Genomic DNA, 24408 nt, shown 5'->3' on the forward strand with positions numbered 1-24408 from the left:
TGATATGTAAAATGTGTGAAGATTGCCTTTCCGATTATCAATAGAAGCTATGAAAGGTACCCGTGTCATGATATGAGGGGATAGCACTGTGACTCCTGGGTCCTTTTAGTAGAGAAGTAGATGACATGAGGCATCAGTAAAATTATTGAGCCTTTTGGAGAATGACTCTCTGGCCCAATCTGATGGACATCAGCATCTGCTGAAGAGCGACCGTGAAAAACTTTATTTTGACCCAACATGTGCAAGGAGCATGGGTTTAGAAATGAATAGGTCATGTATCACAAATTTACTGGAGTTGAGTAAGGTGTATTTGAAGTGGTAGGTAATGGCTACCTGATTCAGTGGCTTTTATTTACCATTTTAAGAAATATTGATGAAGTTCCATAATTGGGGCTTGCGAACAAGCTTAAAAATCATGGAACCAATAGCAAATTGCAAGTTAAATTGAAAACTGGCTTGGTAATAGAGATCAGGTAATGAATGGAAAAAACAAGTGACCTGCACACTGGCTAGTAATCTGCTCTGTGTCCCTGGCGCGCGCTCAAATTATCTAGAGAGTTCTGTTTGTGGCATAAGGTTATACAACCAGGTAACAAATCTGAACTAGGAATTATTGTAACCACTGTTTTAACTGTATGTGAAAGTAGGTGCATGGATTTATAGCAGTTAGTCAGAGAAGTCCTTATTTTTCTTCGAATCTGAAAGACTTGCCTGAACTTGTCTAACCCAAAAACAGTAACATCTGCATCAGGCACATCAAAAATTACTGTCTATCCAATGAAGCAGCTGGAATGGAGTTAATGGGTGTGTTGCAAAAGTCTACAAATAAAATCTTTGTATGCTATGTTTAAACCATTCAGATTTATGTCATCGATGGATTAAGTATCTTCAGTTCTATAAACAAGCAAGCCAGATTTTCCAGCTTGAATAACTTTTGTTTTTTATCCTGCTTTGTAAAGAAATTAGTAGTATTTAATTTCTGTTTGACAGTGAACAGGCTAGATAGAGCAAAGGGAAATGATGAATAGTTTCAAAATGCATTTTAACAGCTAATTACTTGAGTTGCAATCCTATTATACAAATTAATATTTTATTAATTGTCTAGTTCTTTCAGGATTGTTTCATACTTAGCACAAATGAAGATGGTTGTGGCTTTTGGAGCCAGTTATCTCAGCTCACGGCAGATAAAGCATAGGAGAATCCAAAGAGCTTCTAGAAATACATAAAGGGCAAAAGAGTAACAAGGGAGAGAGTAGGGCCTCTTAAGGATCAACAAGGTCATCTATGTGCGGATCCACAAGAGATGGGTGAGATCCTAAATGAATATTTCTCATCAGTATTTACTGTTGAGAAAAGCATGGATGTTAGGGAACTTGGGGAAATAAATAGTGATGTCTTGAGGAGTGTACATATTACAGAGAAGGAGGTGCTGGAAGTCTTAAAGCGCATCAAGGTAGATAAATCCCCGGGACCTGATGAAGTGTATCCCAGGACATTGTGGGAGGCTAGGGAGGAAATTGTGGGTCCCCTAGCCGAGATATTTGAATCATCGATAGTCACTGGTGAGGTGCCTGAAGATTGGAGAGTGGAAAATGTTGTGCCTTTGTTTAAAAAGGGCTGCAGGGAAAAGCCTGGGAACTACAGGCCAGTGAGCCTCACATCTGTGGTGGGTAAATTTTTGGAAGGTATTTTGAGAAACAGGATCTACAGGCATTTAGAGATGCAAGGACTGATTAGGGACAGTCAGCGTGGCTTTGAGTGGAAAATCATGTCTCACAAATTTGATTGAGTTTTTTGAAGAGGTAACCAAGAAAGTAGATAAGGGCAGTGCAGTTGGTGTTGTCTACATGGACTTTAGCAAGGCCTTTGACAAGGTACCGCATGGTAGGTTGTTGCATAAGGTTAAATCTCACGGGATCCAGGGTGAGGTATCTTAATGGATACAAAATTGGCTTCTTGACAGAAGCCAGAGGGTGGTTGTAGAGGGTTGTTTTTCAAACTGGAGGCCTGTGACCAGCGGTGTGCCTCAGGGATCAGTGCTGGGCCCACTGTTATTTGTCATTTATATTAATGATTTGGATGAGAATATAGGAAGCATGGTTAGTAAGTTTGCAGATGACACTAAGATTGGTGGCATAGTGGACAGTGAAGAAAGTTATCTCTAATTGCAACGGGATCTTGATCAATTGGGCCAGTGGGCTGATCAATGGCAGATGGAGTTTAATTTGGACAAATGCGAGGTGATGCATTTTGGTAGATCGAACCAGGGCAGGACTTACTCAGTTAATGGTAGGGCATTGGGGAGAGTTACAGAACAAAGAGATCTAGGGGTACATGTTCATAACTCCTTGAAAGTGGAGTCACAGGTGGACAGAGTGGTGAAGAAGGCATTCGGCATGCTTGGTTTCATCTGTCAGAACATTGAATACAGGAGTTGGGACATCTTGTTGAAGTTGTACAAGACATTGGTAAGGCCACACTTGGAATACTGTGTGCAATTCTGGTCACCCTATTATAGAAAGGATATTATTAAACTAGAAAGAGTGCAGAAAAGATTTACTAGGATGCTACTGGGACTTGATGGATTGAGTTATAAGGAGAGAGAGGCTGAATAGACTAGGACTTTTTTCTCTGGAGCATAGGAGGCTGAGGGGTGATCTTATAGAGATCTATAAAATAATGAGGGGCCCAGATATCTGTTCCCAAAGGTAGGGGAGTCTAAAACTAGAGGGCATAGGTTTAAGGTGAGAGGGGAGAGATACACAAGTGTCCAGAGGGGCAATTTTTTCACACAGGGTGGTGAGTGTTTGGAACAAGCTGCCAGAGGCGGGGGAAGTGAATGTTTAGGATGATGGTTCACGTGTCAAAGAAGTATTCTCGATGCTATCAAGCTCTTTTATTGTGTGGACCTGCGCTCATCCAGGCAAATGGATCCATCTATCGCGGATGGTGGACAGGCTCTGGGAAATCAAGAGTTGAGTTACTCACCACTAGAGTCCCAGACTCTGACTTGCTCTTGTAGTCACAGTATTTACATGGCTGGTTCAGTTACTTTCTGGTCAATGGTAACCCCCAGGATGCTTAAGATGGGGGATTCAGTGAGGGTGACGCCATTGAATGTTTTGGGGAGAATCTCTCTTATTAGAGATAGTCACAACCTTTACCATCGGTGAGAACAGGGGCAGCAGGTGCCTGGGAGCACCACTAACTGCAAGTTTCCCTCCAGGTCATCTTGACTTGGGAGTTTATTACCAAACCTTCACTGCAACTGGGTCAAAATCTGAAAACTGCTTTTGTAACAGCACTGTGATGTAGCTATGCAACAAGGATTGCAGTGGTTCAAGGCCACCATCTTCTCCAGGGCGATTAAGGGTGGACTATAAATACTGGCCTTGCCAGCACTGCTCTCAGCCCATGAATGAATAAAAAAGATTCTTCCTCATGTCTCCAATTTCTGTGTCAGAAAGGAGAATCATTTGGGATATTTGTGCAGTTTGATAACATTTATGGTAGTTTTTTTAGAATAAGATTTTCATAGAATCATAAAATCCTTACAGTGCAAAAGGAGGTCATTCAGCCCATTGAGTCAGCACCGACTCTCTGAAAGAGCATCTTATCCAGGTCCAACACCTCCACCATCCCATCCCTGTAACTCCACGCATTCACCATGGCTAATCAATCTAGCATACGCATTTTGGGAAACTAACTCACAGTTTAGCATGGCCAATCCACCTAACCTGCACATCGTTGGACTGTGGGTGGAAACCGGAGCACCCGGAGGAAACCCACACAGACATGGGGAGAACATGCAACCTCCACACCCAAGGCCGGAATTGAACCTGGGTCCCTGGCGCTGGGAAGCAGCAGTGCTAACCACTGCCATTTTTTTCGCCTTTATTCTTTCAAGGGATGTAGGTGTTGCTTTGCCCATCCATAATTGCCCTTAAACTGAATGGCTTGTGAAGCCATTTTAGAGAGCAGTTAAGAATCAATCACAGTGAAGTCACTTGTATATTGGACTGGGTAAGGATGGCAGATTTTGTTCCCTAAACTGGGATTTGAACCAATGTCCCCAGAGCATTGGCCTGGACCTCTGGATTACTAGTACAGTGACATTACCACCGTGCCACCATCTCCCAATGTTATTACGGAGGTTACGCTACAGCAGTTTTTGTTGTGGGAAAGGAAATTTCTATCTGCAAAGTTATTTCATAAGATCCCTGTGAAAGAAAATTAATAATTTGGTGGCATAGTGCTCCGCTCTGAGACCTGTTTCTGACTATCACTTTGAATCTTTGGTATCCTGTGCTGAGGGATCAACTGACTGGTCAGTTTTGGCATGACAATTTATAGAGCTTCTGGTTGTTGCCTGAATTTTGATAGTGCTGTCTTAAATGCTTCTGTTTAAGCAGAGATCACTTGAGCATATAAAGAACACCTCTATTGAAGTTATCTGCAAGGTAGCTATCCGAATAGTTTCATAAACATAATGGTCATGATCTGATGGCTCTGGCTGATTATCTCTTTAATGCTGCAATACTGGGTAGTCCCAGTGGGCTGACTGGGACATCTAAAGAACTGTAGAATGGTTAGAGCATAGGATGTCATTCAGCCTATTGTGTCCATTTCTGCTCTCTGCAAGAGCAACTCACCCAGTCCCGGTCTCCCATCTTTTCTCTCTAACCCTGCTGATTTATTTTCTCTTCTGATAATTATCCAATTCCTTTTTGAAAGCCACATCACGATCTCGGGCAGTGTAGTCCAAAGAAGTGCAGGTTAGGTGGATTGACCAGACGGAATTACCTCTTGGTATCCGGGGATATGTAGGTTAGGTGGTTTAACCATGGTAAAATGTGCAGGGTTATGGGGATTGGTGTGAAGGAGGACCTGGGTAAGATGCTCTTTTTGAGAGTCAGTGCAAACTCGATAGGCCAAATGGCCTCCTGCACAGTAGGGATTCAATGATTCTAAATTCTAGCTACTCATTGCATAAAATGTTTTTGCTCCAGTCGCTGTTGCTTTCTCTGTCAATCGCCCTAAATGCCCTCTCTTCTCGACCCATCTACCAATGGAAACATTTCTATCTACTCTGTCCAGACCACCACACCAACCCCACCCCCCCCTGGATTTTGATCTCTAATCTATTCATGTAACTTAATTTCCTCATCCCTGGAACCATTCTTGTGAATCTTTTCTTGCACTCTTTGTAATTCCGTCTCATCCTTCCTACAGTGTGGTACCCTGAACTGAACATGTTACTCTTGTTGAGACCAGTAAAGTCCTTGTTTTTGGACTCTGTGCCTCTTTTCATAAAGTCCAATATCCCATATGCTTTACTAATCTTTCTCAACCTGTCCTGCCACCTTCAGTGATTTATCCATCTATACCTCTGCTCCTCTAACCCCTTCAGAATTGTACCCTTTATTTTTATACAGTCTTTCCTTGTTCTTCTTACCAAAATGAATCACTTCACATTTCTCTGCATTAAATTTCATCTGCACATTCTACCAGCTTGTCTATAACTTGAAGTTTAACACTTATCTTCCTCACGGTTCACAATACTTAGTTTTGTATCACCTGTAAATTTTGAAAACATTTATCAAGAAAAACAGCGGTCCTGACACCGATCCCTGGAGAACCCCATGTCTAAAAAAACAACCATTTACCACTCCGCTTCCGATGACTCGGCCAATTTTATATCCATGCTCCTGTGTCCCTTTCCTTCCAAGGGCTCTAACTTTGGTTCGATAGCCACTTCAAAAGTTACTTCATTGTCCAGGACTGCAAGGGACAATATAAAAATTGTCTTTTTATAGTTATCATTCAGGTTTGAATGCTGCCGCCTCTGATAAGTAAAAAGGATGTGACCATAGTGTAAAAGTAATGACGGCACAACCTGAAGCAGAAAAAACCTTTAGAAAAAGATCTGTAGATAGAATAGAAAGTCACCAAGGGGCAAAACAATGGCAGAAATAATTCATTCTGGGAAATGTGAAGTCCACTCTGATTTGGGGAAAAAAGAAATCAGTATATTTTCTTGATGGGAGATTAGACACTGAAGGAGCAAAGAGATTTTGGTGTTTTGAGCACTGAACCTCAGGAAGGATATATTGCTGTTTGAAGGGGTTCAGTTTCACCAGCATGGTGCCTTTAAATTATGACGGAATGTCACATAACGCTTGAATTCCTTCGTGTTTAAATGGTTGCATGGCACTCTAATGCTTTAAATGATGAATGATTCAAAAGGGTAGATACAGGGAGACAGACCTTCCTCTCGAGGAGGAATTTGGAACAAGAGGGAGGAAACTTAATTAGACCCAGGTCACTTGGGAGTGAAATCAGGACATGCTTATCATAATGGAAATCTAGAACTCTCAATTGAGTCTAGATTAATTAAGGAAAGACAGCAGACATTTGTTCAATGTACTTGGTTGTGGTTTTAATCATGCTAATGCAGTTGAGGCAGCCTAAATGGACATTTGAAAGGCATTTGAATAAAAGTGCCACACAACAGGCTTGCTAGCAAAGTTAAAGCCAGTGGAATAAAAAGAACACGATGGCATAGATATGAAATTGGGCGAATGGCAGAAAATGGAGTGGCGATGAATGGTTTTTCCTGAATAGTAGAGGGTATGCAGTGGGGTTCTCCAGGAGTTGATATTAGGATGACTGCTTTTCTAGGTCCCTATTAACGAATTAGACTTGGGTGTACAGGGCACAGTTTCCCAATTTGTAGCTGACACAAAATCTGGAAGTATTGTGAACTGTCAGGAGGATAGCGATAGATTTCAAAAGGGTGGAATGGGCAGATACATGGAAGATGAAATTTAATAGAGAAGTGATAGATTTTGGTAGGAAGAATGAAGAGAGGCAATTCAAAACAAAGGGTACAATTCTAGGGGGGATACAGGAACAGAGAGACTGAGGATATATGTGCTCAAATCGTTGAAGGTGGCATGACTGGCTGAGATAGTGCTTAAAAAGGCATACTGGATCCTGGGCTATACAAATAGAGGCATGCAGTACAAAAACAACAATGTTATGGTGAACCTTTATAAAACACTGGTTCAGCCTCAACTGGAGTATTGTGTCCAATTCTGGGCACTGCATTTTAGGAAGGATGCAAAAGACTTTAGGGAGAGTGCAGAAAGGATTTACAAAAATGGTTCCAGGAATGAGGGACTTCAGTTATGTGGCTAGATTGGAGAAACTGTAGTTCTCTTGGAGGCGAGACTGTTGAGGGGAGGTCTGGTAGAAGTGTTAAAAATGGTCGAGACAGTTAAGAGGAGAATTATTCCCATTGACAGGAGAGTCGAGAGCCACAGGACACACATTTAAGGTGATCCACAAGAAAGCCAAAAGTGACATGAATTGTTTTGATAGTAGTGAGTGATTTAGGCACTGTCTGAGAGGGGTGATGGAGACAGTCAATCACAGCTTTAAAAGGGGAATTGGATAAATACCTGAAGAGAGAAAATGTGTAGGGTTGCAGGGAACGAGCAGGGCAGTGGAACTAGTTCAGTTGCTCTTGCTAAGAGCTGACATGCACTCAGTGGGTCAAATGAGCTTTCTCTAATCTGTAACCATTCTTTGATTCTTTTTTTTCCTGCAGTATTGAATTTTCTGGTTCTTACGTGTCCAGCTAATAGGATGCTGGTAGCAGTTAGGAGCAGGAGCCTTAGCTGGTTGCGTCTCCATCCCGGGTACAATGAGGCAATTGCTGCCTCCCTTACTGCCACCATGGGTCAGATCAGCACAAAAAAGGGATTAAAGCCCACGACCTTGGATGAATTAAGCCTTAAAACATTTGGTCATATTATAGATGTAAATAACTCTATCTGTATTATTTAATTACAATTTGGGTTTTCATAAGATCATAGTTAATCATCATTACTGAACTAGCTATCAAGGTCTAAACTAGGCCATGAACTCAGATCCTACCGGGCAGCTGGGGGATTTGCATTAAATTAACTACAAAAATTTGGAAAAAAACAAAATCAGTATTGATGACCATAAAGCTACTAAAATGCCATAAAAACCTATCTGGTTCAGAATTGTTCTTCAGGGATGGAATCTGCTATCCTTACCCAGTCTGGCCCATATCTGACTCCAGACCCACAGCAAAGAGGTTGACTGTTAACTACCCTCTGATGGGCAGCTCACCAATGCCTTTTTGAGAGTAATTAGAGATGGACAATGAATGCTAGCCTTGCAGCAATTAAAACATCTGGAAATGAATGAGAACTGCTTTGTGAATTGCCCTATTGGGTCGTTCTCATTACTCAGGCTACCTTTCACGATATTGCTTCCTTTATTTGTTATGCGGTTCAGCCGTGGGGTGATTTCTAAGTGGTCCATTATTGGGATGCAGCATCAGTGGGGTGCTTTACTTGGTCGTGTCTGCTCATAAAAAAGATAGTTTATCTCGGAGAGATTTATGATGATAGATGTGTGTATTTGCATAGATAAATAGTTCATTACTTTGTTTTTAAAAAGTTTGGGATGGGAAGTATTTTGTACTCTAGTGCTGCCATTATGAAGAAATCCCCTGTTGTGAATTGTCCTGTTGTGCGTCGTTAGAATACGATAGCCTGAATGTGTAGACATTGTTCTCAGCAGACCACCCATCTAATGCAGCATAATGAGCCATGTTAATGCACTTGTATCTTTGTTTTTTTTGTGTAATTGTATGAATCATGGAAAATGTTTGGACACCAGCTATCGAGTTGCTTGCAGCTGCAGAATTGGGTCTTTTGAAAAATCCCATGACCTGATCAATACCCCCATTGTACATCAGCCTGCAGGGCCTGAAGGCGTCTAGTTTCATGAACCGTTGCAACTGTCCACCAAGTTACATCTATAATGTGCAAACAGATGGCCAAATAAATGATGCAGCAGTTGCTTTGGCAGTAGACTGTGGTACTTGAAAGCTTTTGTTTAGAGGGAGTGACTGATAAACTGCATATGGGCCTTGGCTGTAAAAAGAAACCTACAAGCAGAGATCATCTGCGACGCAGGAAGGTCGAGAGTAGGCTTTGTTTCTGAGTTTATTCACTGTTTTGAGTACGGTCGTGAGCTACAACCTCACTTGTGGAAGATTTTTTTTCCTTCAATCCAACTCACCCGTACCGAATTTTTGTTTTCACAGATGGAGAAAGATGAGAACGTGAGTGAGTCGTCACCTCACATTGCGAACATTGGGAAGCTGGTCGAGGTAGGTGGAGCAACTCTCAATATGTAAATGACACAACAACATTCTAAGACCCACCTGGAGTTTCACAATCATCAGCTGAGCAGGTTTGAGCCTGACTAACCATACAGATCAGTATACTGTGAGGGAATTTAATATAAATACTCTGCCACGTGTAATCATGGATCGTTTGATCATGCCAAATACTTTTCCACGTAGGTTTTAGAATGCCTCCACTTTGCCAAAGAATTAGGGGGTTTCTGCATGGGTTTTCCCTGAAATGCGATCCACACAATCGCAACCCTTTCTATTCCTGAGAATTATACTTCTATTTTAATACCTGTAGTATTTAAGATATTTTCAGAAGTTTAGGTTGGACAGTTAGTCTGATCATTTAAATGAGAATGCATGTCTATAAGGTGCATTTTTTATTGTATGTGCTCTTCGTTCTACCTCGTCATGAAAATATCTTTAATAATTAAACCTTCACCAGAACCTGTGCAGTTGTTAAGAGGATCGCCACTGAACGCGATGGGCATCAATTGCCTGAGAAAAAGAAATGGTACTGCATTTTTTGCAGAAAGCTCATCTGATTTCCTGGGATTGGGCAGCTCCACATAGACACTCTGGTTGTTCCAAAGTCGTCATTCCTGCATTTTCATTACGCTGAAAGGAAAGGCATGGAGCTCTTCGAGATTGAACATTTTATTGACACTGAAGTGTTTCTTTTTAAGGGGTGCATTAGCACATGTGCATTGCACCATGGAGAAGCAAGCATTAGTGGTTTTCCAAGCTGCGAATTTATCATCCTGAAAATGGACTGGCTCAAGCCAACATGTCTGAGTAGCAGATTAGTGTGCACCATTGGCAGAGCTTGAGGAGCTCTATGTTGAGTGGCTTTGGTAGGAAACTACATGGAAGGGAACAAATTGCAGCAATTTTAATTTTTTCTTAGCCCATTTTAAACATTGCTGGAACGATGCAATGTTCGCAGGTCCAGAAGGAAGCCATTTAGTCTGAGTCTCTGTAAAAAGCAGTTTAGCCTGTAACTCTAATTTTTTTTTCTCTTTAGATGCTTATCCAATACCTTTTGAAAAGCTATGAATGAATCTTCCTCCACCATCCACCACCCTTTCAGTGGCGCAGTGGTTAGCACTGCTGCCTCACAGCACCAGGGACCCGGGTTCGATTCCCGGCTTGAGTAACTGCACGTTCTCCCCGTGTCTGCGTGGGTTTCCTTTGGGTGCTCCGGTTTCTTCCCACAGTCCGAAAGACGTGCTGGTTAGGTGCATTGGCCATGCTAAATTCTCTCGAACAGGCGCCGGAGTGTGGCAACTAGGGGATTTTCACAGTAACTTCATTGCAGTGTTAATGTAAACCTACTTGTGACACTAATAAAATAAACTTTAAAAAGGGGTGCATTTCAGATTGTAACCACGCGTTATGTAAAAAAAAAACTATTTTCTTATATCCATTTTAGTTCCTTTCCCAATAACTTAAAATCTGTGTCCTCTGATATTGGTCCCTTTCTCCTTATCTCCAGCAGTTATTTTTAAATTGTCGTTTTTTGGTTAATCTATAACTTGAACACAGTTTTGAAACTATAGATACATTTGATTTGTTGATTTACATGGTTTGGTGGCTGTTGTCCTGAAGTCGTGTATAAAGGCTTCTACCTAAATGTGGTATCAAAATTTCAGTTGCAACGAAAATCGACATCCCACCCATCCATCCATCTACCAGCACTTGTTAAAAACTATTGTTTCAATTTCAGTGTTGACAGAAGCATGGGTTAATATATTGACAGAGTAAAACTTACTCTGATGCAAAATTTGTTGGATAAATATTTCAGAGGCCCTATATCAAGAGTACAATTAATAAAATGCATTTTTCCCCCACTGGTTCTGTCGAAGGGAGGGAAATTTCCAGGCAATACAGAGGCTAGGGGTCCTATTTCATCAAAATAGCAAGGTCACTAAAGCTTTGTGCTGCATGAGACTTGAATCCGTTTCTAAGCATGTTAACTCAATCAAACCTTCTGAACCTGTAGATTTAATGTGAGAATGTTTTGTAAGGCAATGTTTCAATTCCACAACTATAGCAGTTGTTTTAGCCTGATGTGTATTGAAATACATGCGTTAGTGGTGGGTCCACCTCTTATTTTGCAGGTGACTAAAACTTTTCTCACAACCCACCTGTCACTTTGGCTAAAGATTTAATGCTCACCTCAATTTGGCAGGCAGTGATCGTTTTTGTGAAGGTCGAGCTGTACTCAAAACAAGATTGCCTAATGTTTTTGTGTCATTTGGTGAGATGTGTATTACAATCTTAGCAACACAGAATCCGCGCATAAAATTCTGGTTTATGTACCATAGTTGTGGCAGTGTAATAAACCAAACGAGCTTCTTCATCGTGCCAAGAAGCAAGGTATTCTGGTATCTTGGTTTTAATCCAGCTCGGGCAGATGGCTCTGAAACTTTTCATCTGTTGGATCTGTTAAAGAAAACCCACCATTTCCAAGAATTGCATGTTTCAGAGCAGCTCATTGTTTCTGGTACCCTGCAACACAACAGTAAGCTGCAGGTTTATGCTGACGATTTTCAACACAAGCTTCTGATCTGGGCTGGACTGTTCGCAAGACAAGTGGTAGCTCATGGTCAGAAAGGGAGGATGCCAAGGCAATCTCAGTCTATTTGCAAGAGGCTGGGAGGTTGGTTAGCTGCTTAGTCAATGATGCAGAATGTTTGGACAGGAAACATAAGGAGGGATGCAAGTTGATTATTAGAGGAAGCATGATTAACAGTTGGCCAATTCACCTTAAAAATTATAAATTGCTCCCCCTGGGCTGAGTCACGTTTCTCTGCAATGTGAAAGAATCCAGCTTGTCGCAATACAATTTTTTTTTTGCTCCACCAGGAGAATAATTTTGTTTGCCTTCATGGAGTGCAGTCTGGATTGGAAGACGTCACTGTGGCTTGCCTGTGTTCTGTAGCTCTACTATAAAATTTTCCACAGAATTCTGGCTCGTACACAAAACAGATATTTATTATTTTAAGAGCCAAAATTCTTTGGAAAGTTCAATAGCAAAGAAGGCAAGCTGCCTATAATTAAATTGACCCAACAAGAATGCATTGCATATAAAGAGGACCAACTGTGGCTCCTGGTGGTAAAAGGAAGCCACAACATGCCTGAAGAAATTGGTACACATCGAGTGGAAAGCTGTTCCATTATCTTGGTTCCATTGAGAAGGTTCAAAATAAAAGTAGGTTATGGAACTCTTGGTAATATGTAGGCTTTGCAGTTTCAGGAAGCCATTAATAAGGCCTCGCATGAAGTCTAATAAAACTAAAATCCAAGGGAATAACGCTTAGAACATGGATTACATTTTTAAAAAATAGAACTAAGGGATGGATAAAAGTTAAAGTTTTATTTATTAGTCACAAATAAGGCTTATATTAACACTGCAATAAAGTTACTGTGAAATTCCCCTGGTCGCCACAGTCTGGCGCCTGTTCGGGTCAATGCACCTAACCAGCACGTCTATCAGAATGTGGGAGGAAACCCACGCAGACACGGGGAGAACGTGCAAACTCCACACACAGCGACCTAAGCCGGGAATCGAACCCGCACCCCTGACGCTGTGAAGCAGCAGTGCTAACCACTGTGCCACCATGCCGCCTAAGTGATAAGCAAGTGAGCTGAGGCAGGGGCAGAATTGGGTAATAGGCAGTTTTAGTGGTGGCACAGGTGTGGTCAGAAGCTCATCTTAAGGTCACGTGTGACACCGAGGTTGCAAAGAGTATGGTTAAGCCTCAGACAATTGCCGGCAGGAAGGATGGAATCAGCTAGGAAGCAAAGTTTGTAGCAGGGTCTGAAAACTGGCTTTAGCCATCCCGATGTTTGTTTAGAGCTCATTTTTATTCATCTAATACCAGATGTTGGATAAGCAGTGTGACAATATAGAGACGGTGGAGTGGTCGAGGGTGGTGAGGTAGAGCTAGGTGTTATCAGCATACGCTGTGTTTTCAGCTGTTGCCGCTGAGAGGCAGCCTGTAGATGAGAAGTGGGAAGGAGCCAGGCCTTAGATCCTTGCAGGAACACAGCGATAACAGTGTGGGAGTGGGAAGAGAAGCCATTGCAAATGATTTTATGGCTTTAGTTAGATAAGAATAGATGCAGTTGTGTAAAGTCCCATCCATCATGAAGATGATAGAGAGGCGTTGGTGGAGTATGGTATGGTCAACAATGTGAAAGACTGCAGACAGGATAAGGAAGGATAGCCCAAAGTAGCAGAACCAAAGCGATGGATCCCTAATCATTGCAGGACAACTGGTGTGTACTGCTGAAGGCCATTCACTGAATATCAGCCAGACCCCCGACATACAGAAAATGCCAGGGTGATGATTCCAGACATGGTGTGTGCCTGACTCCAGTTGTGCTAAAAATCTAACGAGGATTTTGCTGCTTTTGATTTGAATTGATGTATTTTAACATTTCTCTTTCATAGGATATGGAAAACAAGATCAGAAGTACATTGAATGATATCTACTTTGGGAAAACAAAGGATATTGTGAACGGACTAAGGTAATGCATGGAATTTTATTTGTGTTTTAACCATGGTAGAAGCAAGACCAGTTTTATAAACAGTGACGTTATATAGCAGTTTTAATACGTCCCTATATGCTTCAGAGGTGTAAACATAAAATGGATGTTGAGCCAAAGGAGATATTAGGAGAGCTGGCCAAAAGCTTGGCCAAGAGGTAGATTTTAAGGAAGGTCTTAAAGGAAGAATGAGAGGTTTAAGGAGGACACTTCAGAACATAGACTGAGGTGGCTCAAAGAACAGACAGCAATGGTGGAGCAAAGGGAGGGTTCACGAGCACAGAGTTTGCATATGTGGGTTATGAAGGGGTTTGAGGAAATTAGTGTTAGAACAGGGGAACGCCATCATTGGATTTCAAGATGGAGAATACATTTGAAACATTGGGAGACCAGGACGCAATCTAGATCAGTGAGGACCGGATGACCAACAACTGGTATTTGATGTGGGACAGAATCATTGTCAAAGGTACAAAGTAATGTGGTTGGATCCAAAGGCAGTGGCTTTTATTTTCCCAAACTGGAAGAAATTGTGGTTAATCTGAGACTGCTGTTGGACAAAGAATCTGGTTACACAAGAATGGAGAGTTAAGGGATGTCGAGCAGAAAGACTAGCCTTGCAGGAAAATGTAGGGGCGAATGGAACTGGGTGAGGGCAGTCCCACAGGGCTGGACAATGAAGAAGTGGTATTGGAGGAAGCCAAGGGTTACAGAGATGTCAAGGAGTAATACACCACAGACCCCGTCATGTATGTTCCAACTTCGAAACATAAAAGTTAGCTTTCTGCTACTGCCAGAGTGGAACCTTGCCCACCAAGCACACCAGTTAGGAACTTAAGCAAACAGTGCCACCATTTTTCAAGCATTTAAAAGAATCAACAATTCTTGGGCCAATTCAATTCAGTGACCTCAACCAGCAAGGCACAAAAAAAAAAATCCCAGGATCATCTGTATGTGGCTTTAATTATGACAAACCTTTAATGTCAATATTGCTCAGTTTGAATCTCCATAAATCTTTAATAGTGCTTGCAGTGTACACTTTCATTTCAATTTAGAAGCTTCAGGTTTAATGAACTGATTTACTTTGGGATTATACATAATATGTACTTAAAGCACATATCTGGATGTTTGATACGATGCAGGTTTCATGCAAAGGGCACTTCACTCATGATTGTCTCCTTCATGAGTTATTTGGGGAAGCACTATGGAGGGGTGTAAGCACTAGACCAGTTTGAGTGCACAGAAAGTTAGGAGAGAGTTATTGCGTTTTATATTGGGTGGAGTGAGGGGAATAGAGGGCAAAATCTATTACCAAATGTGATTGTCACTTTTCCAAATGAACCCCAGTGTTTAGATGTCGGCTGCTGTTGTACATGCAAAGACATGTGGCTGGAAATGGGAGATCATGTTTCAACAAATGTGATTCATTGGAAACATCAAAATAGATAGAGGTTTCACTAATTTCTTGTGAATTTTAAAAAAAGCTTCTCTTGCCCTCCCTTTTCTTGGGCCCGCTATCCAACCCCTTCTTTCAATTCCTGACCAGATGCTGTTTGGACCACTTGATTTATTTGCTGTATTTTGTCAGTGGAAAAAGCTGAATTTGTAGCCTAAACCAAGGCCCTTATGGCTGTGGCCTTGTGTGGATCAAAGGGAACATTCCCCTGTTTATGATGCTGTCCATGGCATGAGAGATTCTTAAAGTTGCAGTCCCCTGAGTGATTGTCATCCTCTGTAGTTCTGAGGTTCCTATCTGCGTGAGACTTGTTTATGAAATTTTTTCGGGGATGATGGGGAAGATACCTACTATGAATATATGTTTTTGGAACTCCTCTCTATGTCATGGTGGCAGCCTTGTGATTCCAGTATATGTGGAAACAGTCCTATGAAAACAAATCAGTGCTTGAAAAGTGCTTTTCAAAATAATCAGACAAATGTAGACAAAATTCAGTTCCTGAGTTTTAGCTTCTCATTTTTGAGAATGAGTTATTCCAAAATAAAATATGATTTTGTTTATTTGGTGTATTGACAGCGTTCTGGAGGTTTGTATGTAGCTATCTCCACTTCTTGGTCTTAATTTTGTTGTTTAATTTCTGGATTTCATCTCTCCTTTTCTCCTTGTTGTTCACATAAAACTAAACACTTTTTATAGATCAGTTGATGATTTACCAGACACCCAAAAGCTTAAGCAGTTACAGAGGGAACTGTCTCAAGTACTGACCCAACGCCAGATCTTCATCCAGCCTGATAATTAAATGCCCAGGTATCTGCCTGTGAGGCTTACGATGTGATTAACCACAACTTAACTAGGCCGACATGATCAGCCTTTCTCCTTGCATGAATTTTTACTGGTAAATCTAACCCTTAACCCACCTCACACAAAGCATCTGCTGCTTTCTACTGCAGATTGAACACAACACTTGCAAGATATGGTCTGTGAAAATGCTTCAAAAGCTTTAGATCTTGATGTACATTAGTTGAGTTGAATGATTGTATGTGATATTTTACGGTACTATTACAAACATGTAGATGGGCCTTTATTTGAAATGTGTTTGGATTCTTAAACTAATGAATTGTATCAGGGAACATTAATGGACTGTTTTACTAATCTGTGTAACTTTTTTTTAATTTGGGCTTTTTGAAATGTGGATATTCTCCATCTGACATTCCCAACAGAATTGCATTTCCTCTATTGCCCCGAGTGGTAAATCCATTGTCCTGGTTTCGGTAGAAATTTAGGTTAATATAGCAAAGTGTCCTGCTATCCTTTGTAGTTCAAAGTCAAATCCAAGCAGAACTAGAAGAGAATACTATTACTCAATCATATGGAACAGAGGACTACAACACAGGACTACTTGCATGCCAAACAGTGGAAGCAGCAAACGATAGACAGAGCTAAGTGATTCCATATTCAACAGATTAGATCAGAATACTGTAATTCTGCCACAATTAAACAACTAACAGGAATTGTTGTTGTTTTCACAAATATCCCCAATGTCAATGATGGGGGAGGCCAGCATGTAATGTGAAAGACATGGCTGAAGCATTTGCAACCATCTTCAGAAAAGTGGATGATCATCATCACCACCTCCTGAAGTCCCCATCATCACGGGTGTCAATATTCAGCCAGTTTGATTCGTTCCGTGTGGTATCAAGAAACGGCTGAAGGCACTGGATATGGCAAAGACTATGAGCCCTGACAACATCCTGACAATAGTACCGTAGACAGGGCTCCAGAACTAACTCTGCCCTTTTCCAGTACAATTATGACACCAGCATCTTCCCAGCATTGTGAAAAATTGCCCAGGTATATTGTGTCTACAAAAAGCCAAGGCAAATCCAATCTGGCCAGTTACAGCCTCCTCTTGAACATCAGCAAAGTGATGGAAGGTGTCGTCGACAATGCTATCAGGAGGTTCACTGATGCTCAGTTGGGTTCCACCAGGCCACTTGGCTCCTTGCAGCATTTGTCCAAAAATGAATAAAAGAGCTGAATTCAAGGGGACTGTTCTTTCTATCAAGGGAGCAATCGACTGTCTGACATCAAGGAGCCTCAGCAAATTGAAGTCAGTGAAAATCGGTGGAGTCATCCATAAAGGAAGAAGTGGTTGTTAGAGTCCAATAGCTGAACCCCAGGGCAACATTGCAGGAGTTTCTCAGTAGTGTCCTATCTTCAGCATATTTAACAACGGCCGTCCCTCCATCATAAGGTCAGAAGTGGGGATGTTCTCTGTTGATTGCACGGTGTTGTGACTTCTCAGATACTGAAGCAGTCTGTGTCCATGTTCAGCAAGACTTGGACAACATTCAGACTTGGGCTGATAAGTGGAAAGTTACATTCCTACCATTCATGCCGGGCAATGACCATCTCCAACAAGAGAGAATCTAACCATCTTCTCCTGACATTCAGTGAAATTATTACCATTGCTGAATCCCCTGCTATTAATGCACTGGGTGTTATCATCAACCGGAAGCTGAACTGGACCAGCCGTATAAATACTGTGGCTACTAGGGCAGGTCAGAAGCTGCAAATTCTGAGGCGAGTAACTCGCCTCCTAACTCGCCTCCTAACTCCCCAGAACCTGTTCCACCATTTACAGGACACAAGTCAGGAGTGTGACAGAATACTCTCCACTTGCCTGAACGAGTGCAGCTCCCAACAACACTCGAGCTTGACACCATTCAGGGCAAAACAAACCATTTGATAGGTGTCCTTAGTAATGCTTTTAAGAGAAAAATGGAGGGGAAAAAATAATTTACTTCCTCCCAGCTGTGCCTGCCCTTCTAAAAGGGTGCAGCTTATATATTTTTAAAATGTTATAATTGAGTGCCACTCCTTGTGGGTAAAAGGTTTTCAGTGTCATGCCCCTCACTGCTATTCATTCTTTGTGGCAAAACCCCTCCCTGTTTGTGCACTTCTGTGTACAAGCTGCATTAGAACTGGCATTGTCATTTGAGGCAGCAGGTAGCACGTATTATAGCAGGATGGCGGAGTATGGGTATCCACCTTTATCATTGATTTGTATTTGGTGCAGAGAAGTGACATTAACGGCTGCTAGGGGTATTAAGTGAAATGAGCTTAGACAATTTGATTCATGGTTGAATTGTCGAGTCTCTAACACACTGCATTCATTCGGACACTGCTGAATGAATCCCTCAGAAGGAATGCAGGAAATGTTGTTCTTAAAAGGCAAAAAAAAATGTTACTTTGAGATATAACTAAGGTTCCAATGCAAGGTGGAAGTCCTTTCTATCTTTAACAGAAGAATGACCTTGAATAGCTGCTTGCTGTTGCATGGCAAAATTCAAAAGACTCTTTGGTGGAGTCGATGTTACCAACTAGATGAGTCTGATTGAGAGAGAGAAAATCTTCACACACGAGCTTGTCAGTTTGGGTGTTCCCAGCATGGTTTGTTCTGCATGTAGTGAAGACTAATTTGTGCGCACAATGTTTGGATTTGAAGAATGCAACACAATCTTTATTTTATTATCCTTCGTGATTGACAACTTTTGAAACAAATTTTCTTTGTAACCCAAAGCAAATGATATTTGTGTAGCTGAGTCTCTTCCTACACTAATCGTGTTCCAATGGCCCATAAATGGCCAATGGCCAACCGCATCAATGAAAATATTTGCCATTGGCTTTCAACTTTTGAATGTTTGTGCACACAAACCCCATACCACTGAAACAGTTATACTGATACATGTTACTGCTACAGATACATGCAGCACAAGCTCCTATACCAGTATATGTCATTGCTGCATATATACCAATTTGGTTCAGTTATTCTCGTGTTGGAATTCATATATTTGATTAATATGCATCATAATCTCTAAACTCCCATTCTGTTTATAGGCCTTGTGTCAACTTTTACACCAGCCTTCCATTGCTTTGGTTTCCTTGACTTAAGTTGTTGTAATATTTGGTCTAAATGTGTCTCTAAGATGTTCAAGAACTGTCATAGTTAATATCATGCCATTCTTGTCAGCTGCCGATGTGCACGGCTGGTGTGTTTAGTTCTCAGGACGCAAAGTTTTTTTTTCAATCGCTTCGCTTCTGTTTCTTCTCTTGGAAAGGGGAATTCCAGCCACCGTGTTTGCTCAGTATCAATCTTTGAATGCCAAAGAAATTCTCTAGCATGGGTCAAGCTGCTGTTCGAACAGACATTTTAAAGGGATGATGATTGGAAAAGTACAAGGGGAATCCTTCCCCTCTTTTTGAAAGAAGTATTGTTCTTCAAACTGTTAAAACTGTACTGCATGACCAGCGCTAACGAGAGTTCCAGTCTGTGTTCCTGTACTATGTTTTGCCAAAGATCCTGTGTTTACCAGGAACATCCGGTGAATGTGTAAGATCACTGATATTAGTTTGGAGCAGAGTTCCTTTAGTTGCCTGCTACAATTTCTCGACATCATTCACATCTCGTTAAAATTGCCAGTATGATGCTTAGTATTTGAGTAGCAAGTATTCAGGAGGTAACATACATGAGAAAGTTGATCGCCTATCAACTCCCTCCTTTTCAATGATAAAAGGGTCTAGCTGTGGGTTAGTGGGAGGCAAATCAAACGAGGCCAGATTTTTGATATCTCCATTTGAAATATCCTGAATTTACTGCCTATTAAATTTGAGCTTCTTCAAGCAATTCCGTTTAATTTAATTTAGGTCAATGGTATGAATTAAATTTACTCTGGAATCTTTTAGTAGCTGGAATTTGGTGGAATAAATATTTCAACTTAAAACAAACTTCAGAAGATGCAAATAATTCATTTGTCCATGTAAGACCCATTTTTAAAATTAAAGCTGAGTTTAGTGAAAAAGTTCAAATCTGTTAAATTCCAACGTGGGTAGCACAATGGTTGACACTACTGCCTCTCAGCGCCAGGGATCCAGGTTCGATTCTATGCTTGGGTCACTGTCTGTGCAGAGTCTGCACGTTCTCCCCGTGTCTGCGTGGGTTTCCTCCGGGTGCTATAGTTTCTTCCAACAGTCCAAAAATGTGTAGGTTAGGTAGATTAGTCATGGTGAATGTGCGGAGTTGTGAGAGGAGGGTGGGCCTGAGTAAGATGCTCTTTCAGAGAGTTGATGCAGACTCGATGGACCAAATGACCTCCTTCTGCACTGTAGGGATTCTGAGGTTCCCTGATTCTACTGGGCAAATAGCTGGAATAAGAAATTTGACCAAACTCTCTGTAAAGAGAGCAAGATAACATTCTTACATCATGATGAAATCAATTAATGTTCCTATCAAATTCCTGTAAAGCCTCATGTTGCTCATTAATGATACCTACATCTTCCTGTCGATGTAGTGGACATGACATCTAAAGGTAGCATTGTTTTGCATGTTGTGTGAGCTGACAGATGATCCATAGAATCTAATTTCTACACCAGATCTAATAATTCTAATTAATCAATTTTCATCCATCTTAACCTTTTCTTTACAGAGAGTTCAGTCAAATCTCTTATTCAGGCTATTTGCCCAGTTTTTGCAGAATCAGTCTAAACAGTTGGATTTGCTGATCTGAAACTAGACAGTAATCATGCACCCTGCTTTCCGGTTCCCTCTTCAGTCGACATGCTGGCATTTCCAAGATCTAAATGTTTTCACTAAACTTACAGCTTTAACTTAACAAAGGGCCTTAAGTGGACATGTGATTGATTTGCATCTTCTAAAGTAACCTTTTCAAAAAAAAACACTAGCTCAGTTTCATGTGATTCTTTACTGTATTCTGCGATAATGGACACTGTACAATGGGCCCATCCTACAATGTAAAGATGGGATTTTTTTCCGAAAGTGGAAGGAATGCATGTCTTGGGAATCTTCAATTTGCAGCAATGACAGTAAAATGAGGTTGGAATTCAGGAGGACCGAAGAAGCTAAGCTGGTGGCTACAATCCATCTGTAATCACACCATGCATCTCGTATGGCACCACCTTTAATCATACATATTGCTTTATCTTTAAAATGACCGAGTTATGCTGCAGATTTGATTTTCACAGCAGGCTATTGTGCAATCCTTTGCCAAGCTAACTGTTCCTTTGTTTCACAGGTCTGTGGCGTCACTTGCAGACAGATCAAGCCAGGAAGCTCTGCTAACTAATCTGGCTGAAGCTTTGAAGAAAAGACAGCAACCTCATTGATTCTTCAAGCTAACTGACAAAAGCAAAGCACTGTCAGTTTTGGTTACATTATTTTCTTATATTTCTTTGGTTCAGTTTAATTTGTCCCATTAAAATTTGCCTAAACTATTCTACACGTTTAAAAGCCATTCTAACCCTGTCAAAATTGTATAAAATGCTGTTTTAGCTTGTAAACCTAGCTCCTTCTACACAAAGGCTTATTTCACAATCAAACACGAGGAACATTTACTAAAAGGCATCTTTATACTTTCATTTTTATTGGTCACAATGGTTAAACACAACCCCAACCTGGCAATTACTTTGTTCAGACACTGGTTACAATTTCTGTAAAGCAAGGACCTGAAATTGACCTGCAGACAACTATGGCAAAATGACTCACCTAGAGCAAAAAGTTATACCAGTTGATAACTTTCCAAGGAACAAGGGTTGTATGTTCAGTATTGTACTATAGAAAAGATGTGATATAAACTGTCCTGAAATTCTACAAGTTCTAACATATTTGCCTTTAAGGTTCTCCCGTGTCAATATTTTGAGGAATGCAAGGGTTTTTTTGTAAAGCTTAAAATTGAAATGTACATCTTGTACTTGAGCCTCCAAGCTAAAAAAATAAATAGAACTAGTAACTCATAACAAGCAGCAGTTGTGTGTGAATTCTGTTTCTTTTCAGAAATACATTTCACTAATTTTTTTTAAAAATGGAACGCATGAACCGGGAGGGGTGGGGGAGACTGAGAGGAGGAGCGATTTCTTCACTCAAGAGGATGGTGATCCTTTGGAATTCTCTATCCCAGAGGGCTGTGGCGTCTCAGTCATTGACTGTGTTCAAGACAGAGATCATTAGATTTCTACATATTAAACATATCAAGGGATATGGGAATACTGCAGGAAAATGGCATTGAAGTGAAAGATGGCAGAGCAGACTCGAGGGGCCAAATAGTCTCTTGCTCCTATTTCCTATGTTCCTAATCCTTCGAGCCTGCTCCACTATTCAAGCAGATCTTGGTTGATTTGTATCTGAACTCTCATTTACTTACCTAAGCTTCATATCTTCATTGGGGTGGCACAATGGTTGGCACTACTGCCTCACAGTGCTTGGGACCCGGATTCGATTCCCGGCTTGGGTCACTGTCCGTGTGAACTCTGCACATTCTCCCCCGTGTCTGCGTGGGTTTCCTCTGGTTGCTCGGGTTTCCTTCCAGTCAGAAAAATGTGCTGGTTAGGTGCATTGGTCATGCTAAATTCTCCCTCAGTACCTGAACAGGTGCCAGTGTGTGGCGACTAGGGAATTTAAATTTTTTTTTCATAATCTGAAACCCTTACCTAATGAAAATCCATCTGTATCAGCGTTGAAAGCTCAAATTGTCCCAAAATCCATAAAGAAAAAGGGTTAAAGCTGTCAGTAGCTCATTAATACATCACATAAGATCCCAAACTTACAAGTTAAAGTTTATTTATTGGTCACAAGTAGGGCTTACATTTACACTGCAATGAAGTTACTGTGAAATTCCCCTAGTCACCACATTCCGGTGCCTGTTCGGGTAAATGCACCCTAACCAGCATGTCTTTCAGAATATGGGAGGAAACCCATGCAGACACGAGGGAGAACGTGCAGACTCCACACAGACAGTGGCCCAAGCCGGGAATTGAACCCGGGTCCCTGGCACTGAGGCAGCAGTGCAAACCACTGTGCCACCGGAATGTTATAATTGGCCTCGGTATCTTTAGAGGGTTAACCCTTCCTGTTGTGCAGAACGAGCTCCTTCAATAGAAGAAGATTGGAAAGAAAAATTAATATCTGATACTGTGCATTACATCACTGCATTAGCTTTGGTTACCCTGTTCACTGTTCTGACTCTGGGATCGTTTTAATTGAAGCTCCCATACTTTCTGAAATATTTTGCACATTTCCACTGGTTTCCCCCTAAACTTTTTTAATCAGCTTCCCTCCCCCTCCCCCTCCCCTTTACACTCCTTCTAATTCTGCTCCTTTTTAAAGACCATTAAGTCCATTCATTCCCCTCCCCCTAGAAGGATCTTCTGGAGATCCTTGACTCTTTAAAGGTCATTCACACCCCAGTGCTTTGCACAGACTTCTTACTCTGCCCACCCCAGTCCAATGCCGGGATCTCCACATCATCTTTACACAGGTGGCAGCTGTCCATCTGAATGTGTTGACATAATTTCCAATTATCTGAAGCCGATTCAATGTTTTGCATTCTAAGTGCTTTTTGCATGAACATCGGCTGCTTTCTGTGCACTTGAGCCCTAATGATGTGCATCAGTTTGAACGAATCGTATTTACAAAGGTTAAGGGGGCAGCTCTGGAACGCTCGCAGTAACCCTGGTAACGGCATGGTTACTGCATGAACAATTGTTAACAAATCTAACAATTAGCCTGGCAACGCTTTCAAGATCCGTAACACACTTGTCTTCACCATTTGAAACACTTGGCATATTCTCATTTCCTGATTTGAAATAGAATCCCTGTCCTTTCAGTTGCAGGTTCAAGATAGTTTAAAGGGTTTTTAAAAAATTAACCAGTCTACCTAAATAATTAAATCATTATTTGCATATTTGTTACCCTGCGACTGATAATAGCCTGTTGTGGGCTATTTGCAATACTCCAGATCGTATACGATAGTGAGTCAAGCATTAAACCCCACTCACTGTCTGCTGTTACTTAAAAGTCATGGAGTAATTATGGCACAAGAGGAGGCCATTTGGCCCAGAGTCCATGCCCTATTCTTCTGCCAATGAATGAAAATAATAAACTTGCTGCAATATGTTAACACTTGATTAATTACTTCAAAAGAATTTCAACTCTTCAATGTTTTATTTGCTTTTTTGTCCACATAAATATAAACCTGAAACAAACCACTGATACCTTACGCATACAGTGTATACCATTGGGAACGGCTTACAGTGTGTACCGTTTGGAACGACTTAGTATGTACCATTGGGCACGGCTTAGTGTGTACCA

At 41.2% G+C, this 24408-nt stretch overlaps 1 protein-coding gene across 2 annotated transcripts in view; it reads left to right on the plus strand.

Annotated features, from left to right (window-relative positions):
• The window catches only part of capzb (capping actin protein of muscle Z-line subunit beta), a 110261-nt gene extending 88197 nt beyond the window's left edge, over positions 1-22064 (plus strand). Inside the window, exons 7-10 of one of the 2 annotated variants that reach the window (XM_078238935.1) lie at positions 9149-9214; positions 13698-13774; positions 15942-16052; positions 21338-22064. In XM_078238935.1, coding sequence (XP_078095061.1) covers positions 9149-9214; positions 13698-13774; positions 15942-16044 — 246 coding nt within the window. In that variant the 3' untranslated portion in view covers positions 16045-16052; positions 21338-22064. The remainder of the gene's footprint in view (positions 1-9148; positions 9215-13697; positions 13775-15941; positions 16053-21337) is intronic. The other variant, XM_078238936.1, reaches the window with a different exon arrangement.
• The last annotated feature ends 2344 nt before the right edge of the window (positions 22065-24408 follow it).

Source organism: Mustelus asterias, chromosome 22 (assembly GCF_964213995.1).
Source record: "Mustelus asterias chromosome 22, sMusAst1.hap1.1, whole genome shotgun sequence".
NCBI lineage: Eukaryota > Metazoa > Chordata > Chondrichthyes > Carcharhiniformes > Triakidae > Mustelus > Mustelus asterias.